Below are 4,837 nucleotides of genomic sequence, written 5' to 3' on the forward strand. Positions count from 1 at the left end.
TAAAACTAAATCTTTTCCAACAATAAAATCTAAACTGAAACAAGAAAGTACACTCTGTAACCTAGCTGAAACTAAAATAAACAACAAAAAATTAAATAAAACTACTTAGAAAACACAAAACTTTAATAACTCTGGTGTGGGGGATATTCTCTTGGCACACTTTGAGACCCTTATCACCAACTGAGCATTGTTTAAACACCACAGCCTGCAGGAGTACTGTTCCTGACCATGCCCACCCCTTCATGACCACAGCTTACCCATCGTCTGACGCCTTCCTCCAGCAGGATAATGCACCATGTCACAAAACTCTAATCATCTCACACCAGTTTATTGAACAAATCAACAGTGACTTTTGGTTTCAAGTAGGACAACCTGCTCCTTACATTGATTTTGATGCTCTTTTTATTACCTTACTTCTACTTCAGTGTTTGTCAGAAAGCAGTGAAGACAAACTTACCCCACTTCAGTCCCACCCCCCAAAAGTCATATATCTGACAACACATGTGATTGGTCCTAAAATAGCATTAACTATGATGATGTAGGAATACCATCGGTCTCACTGATCCCTCATTTAACTCCACCAATACAATTTTTTAAAGATTAACTTATCTAACAGCATATGAATTGATTCAAACTGGACCAGTCTTATTCAGCTAGTGTGTTAACACTATAACTTTATTTATTTCACCTCCTTTTATCTCCTATTTCCACATAGCTCGAGTCTCATGGAGATGTTTCATGACTTTTTGTTGCAAGTACAAGCAAATAGAAGAAGCATAAATAACTTATTCCAAGACGTTCCCTCTGGATTCCTTTATAAAAGCAATAAAAAATTACAAAGTATTTCTAGAAACATAAAGGAAAAAATGTCATCTAATGCAGAAATTGCCCGTCAGCCATCAAAAGAAATATGTATAAAACATGAAAGTGAATTACCATTTGCAACACTTATTCAGTAAATTAGATACTGTACAGATGGTATACTGAAAGACGCCTGAACACTGAGAGCTCAGTGTCAAGCAGAAGCCTCGCTTGAATGACAGTCAAGCATGGTGATGCTTCAGTATGTACACAGCAGATCTTTCTGGGGAGGTGCCGCAGTCTGTTATTAGCTCCTGCAGCAGCCTTTGCGCTCCTCCTGTGCCTCGCTGCTTGGCCCAAGGGGGCTGGAGAGGGTCACAGCACTGATGGAGCCACGGGTCACCTCTCTGCTGGCCACCTTCTTATGGATCGCTGGAGAAAACGGAGACGAAGAAGATTGGCAATCAACACAGACACAAGTCCAAGTGAGGGTGTGAATGCTCTTTCTGGACACCTTTACCTGTGAGAACTTCACTGAAAGCTGCTTCAACATTGGTGGAGCCCAACGCTGATGTCTCCATGAACATCAGACCTTTCTTTTCTGAATCGCACCGGGGTTTGAAAAACAAAAAAACATTAATACAGAGCAAAATGTATTTAGCAGTGAAAACACCATTTATGAGAATTTTTGCAAAACATAGAAATAAAATCAGTCTCATATATTAGAAATATTCCAAAACAACATTAAAGAAATAACTATACAACACTACTTAACTTACCTGCAAAGTCTCTGGCCTCATCTGTGGGTACAGTCCTGAGAGTGTCCAGATCGCTTTTGTTTCCCACCAGCATGACCACAATATGAGGGTCTGCGTGGTCGTACAGCTCCTTCAGCCATCTCTCTGCGCTCTCATAGGTCAAGTGCTTGCTAATGTCATAGACCAGCAGCGCTCCAACTGCTCCCCTGTAATACCTGAGGAGGAACACACATGGGCTGGGTGTTACATTCAAACAGGAAACAATTCCTTTAAGTAGGTGTTGTGCATGAAAGAGGTGTGACCGTTAATTAAACACAGTGCAATCAGTGTTACTTAAACTGGCAAACATGTGTGAGCCAACACTGATAATCTCATAATTCCCACCTCAATTGTGTCTGTTACTCATTCGTAAATGGTGTGTGTGCTTATGTGTGTGTACCCACGCTGAGGTGATAGCTCTGTAGCGCTCCAGGCCAGCCGTGTCCCAGATTTGAGCTTTGATGGTGAGGTTATCAATCTGCACGGTCCGTGTGCTGAACTCGACACCGATGGTGGTACGGCTGTCATGGGCGAACTCATTCTTGGTGAAGCGAGACAGAAGGTTGCTCTTTCCTACGCCAGACTCTCCGATCAAAACCACTAAACAAACACACACAACAGGTATTGAAATGGCTCTTAATCCTTTATTTGATTAAAAAACTAGATACCAATAACACTGAGTATTAGAACAAATCAAGGATAAACCTATCTCATGGTAACTTGCTGAAACATATTCTTTTATATCCAGACTTTCTGTCACCCTCAAAAGATACTAGACACTATGACACCACACAGACGTGGCACATCTCCCCTGGGGCTGATTTCACTTTGGAATGGATGGAAGTTTATTTTAATAAGGAACATGCACATGCTCATGAGGCTCTTTGTAAGATTATAACGTGTAGATTATATGTTTCTACAATAGGTCAAAGGTTAAATGGTTTACAGCCGAATGGATACAGAGCGATCACTTCCTACTTTCCCTGCTCTATTCACTTCCTTGGAAATAGCAGCAGGCAGCTACAGCCGGAGTTGTACCTGCCAGCTTCATTGTCTACAAATACGCAATAATACACAGAGAAAAAGACATTCATGTCTTCCTACACAATCACAGCTTAAGCAAACATGACTCACCTTTAAAGACAAAATTGTACGAATCATCAGACCCCATGCTGCACTCAGAGGCGAACGGTTCCTGCTTTGCTAAGTAAATATCCTGAAGGCACTTTAAATATTAGCTCCCAAAGTAGAGTTTAAAAAAGAAAGAAAAACAGAAAGAAAGAAAAAAAATCCAGCCTCAGTCCTGAGTCTCTCTCTCCGATGTGGAGAGAGAGCAAAGGTGAAGAAAAGAATGGAAAGAAAAAAGGGAACTGGTTGAGCCGCTTGCTTCTTTATCTACGCATAGTGGGTAGCTTCAGATTGAGGGCAGGCAGTCCTGAGCTCTCATCAGCTGACACCCAAAGGAGGGCTGGAGGGAGGAGAGCAGGTGGAACAGGTAGAACCACTGGCAGGTAGTCATGAAGCGTCTCCACCCTCTGCTGCTCTATTCACGCACTGATTCTGATCATTTGTGGTGTGACCTCACTTAAAAGGTGGTTTCTGTGTGCAAACACACGTCATCATTCCCCACCTTTCTGATCATTAAACTTGGAGTTAAGAGTGCTTTATAGTGTACTAACTATTATGTAACACACTGCTTAAACAGAATTTAATAAGCATATAGCAATAAGTCAGTTAAACTTCTGGGATATTTAACTGATCAGTTAAGTAGCAGCGGGGATTGTTATTCAGTTTCAGCTGCTTTAGTGTTGATGAGATTAACAACAGATGCACTAGAGAGGCAACAGTGACAGTTGTCCCTCATCTAGTTTTGTATTTGACAGTGTAAATATCTCTGACCGAACGATCAGAAACAGACTTCATGAGGGTGACTGAGGGTTCTCTATGGACTGCGGAGCCGGAGCCCAGCTGGCATTTAGTGTAGAAAACCAGAATTGCCAAGTACACCACTCGTGAATTGTGCTTATCACCGATCAGAGCAGGTTCACCCTGACAGACCAGCTGGAGAAGCTGTGACAAACTTTGTTTCCTGTAACAATGTTTAGCACGACCAGTTTGGTGGTGGGTCAGTGATGTTCTAGGGAGGCATATTCATGGAGGGACAAAGGCTGACTGCCATTAGGTATCAGGAGAAAGTCCTTGGACCTGCCATCTGACCCTACACTGATGCAGTGGGTCCTGGATTTCTCCTGGTGCACAATACTTGGCCTCATGTGGCGAGAGTACACAGGAAATGGGAAATGGCCTGTATTTGTATAGCACTTTTTACTAGTCCCGCCTAGGGACCCCAAAGCGCTTTACACACCCAGTCATCCACCCATTCACACACTGATGGAGGCAGCTACAGTTGTAGCCACAGCTGCCCTGGGGCAGACTGACAGAAGCGAGGCTGCCATATCGCGCCATCGGCCCTTCTGGCCAACACCAGTAGGCGGTAGGTGAAGTCTTGCCCAAGGACACAACGACCGAGCCGGGGCTCGAACCGGCAACCTTCCAATTACAAGGCGAACTCCCAACTCTTGAGCCACGATCGCCTCTGGGATGTATGAACTGGTATCAGTGACCCCACCCACATTTTCTTGACCCAAATCCAATAAAACACCTCTTGGACATTATTATCATCATTATTATTATTATTTCAGTCCGTCTGACACCATCAGGTTGCACCTCATTCTCCAGATCATGGATGCCCAGATCTAGATCCGAGAGGAGACCATCCAGTCTCATTAGGAGCCTACCCTGACATTGCATTTGCAGTATGCATACCTGATAAACTGAAGCTTTGGTCAAATTGACTAGTCTGCCACATCTTTTTTTCACTTGTGTCTTTAAATTTAGCCACCTGTAGGCTAATAATTACTATTTCCTTTAAAATATCTGGCATCCTTTCATTCCTAACCAATTACCCAGTCTATATCAATGTAGATATCAAGCATTTCCTTTTTTTTCTTCATAGATCTGATGTGTTCAAAATGTTCCTTTACGTTTTTTTAAAGTATATTTTAATTATCGTGATTAGCAGAACACAGCTACAATCGATCCTATATGAATACAAACCAGGAAACACAGTTCAGGCTCACACAGTAATTCATAACTCAGCACTCTATAAGAAGATAGCGTGTTATTGTTATAGTGACATGTTTGTCTTACAGACTATTTGTGACTGTATAAAATCTGAA

At 42.4% G+C, this 4,837-nt stretch overlaps 1 protein-coding gene across 1 annotated transcript; it reads right to left on the bottom strand.

Moving 5' to 3' along the window:
* Window positions 1-312: 312 nt before the first annotated feature.
* LOC113015258 (ras-related protein Rab-25-like) lies at window positions 313-3,026 on the bottom strand. Its single transcript, XM_026157206.1, has 5 exons — window positions 2,733-3,026; window positions 2,003-2,198; window positions 1,581-1,774; window positions 1,322-1,402; window positions 313-1,233 (listed from the first exon to the last, which is right to left on the bottom strand). Exons 1-5 carry the CDS (start codon window positions 2,767-2,769, stop codon window positions 1,109-1,111), a joined length of 633 nt encoding a protein of 210 aa, XP_026012991.1. The 5' UTR covers window positions 2,770-3,026; the 3' UTR covers window positions 313-1,108.
* Window positions 3,027-4,837: the final 1,811 nt, after the last annotated feature.

This window comes from Astatotilapia calliptera, chromosome 22 (genome assembly GCF_900246225.1).
Source record: "Astatotilapia calliptera chromosome 22, fAstCal1.2, whole genome shotgun sequence".
NCBI lineage: Eukaryota > Metazoa > Chordata > Actinopteri > Cichliformes > Cichlidae > Astatotilapia > Astatotilapia calliptera.

What these genes read in the sequence shown, in the direction of transcription:
- LOC113015258 (XM_026157206.1), bottom strand. Translation starts at nt 2,769, where the DNA reads ATGGGGTCTGATGATTCGTACAATTTTGTCTTTAAAG. An exon ending in GTACAATTTTGTCTTTAAAG is followed by an intron (nt 2,199 to 2,732) that starts GTGAGTCATGTT and finishes GTGTTTGTTTAG; the next exon opens with TGGTTTTGATCGGAGAGTCT. An exon ending in TTTCAGTGAAGTTCTCACAG is followed by an intron (nt 1,234 to 1,321) that starts GTAAAGGTGTCC and finishes CGTTTTCTCCAG; the next exon opens with CGATCCATAAGAAGGTGGCC.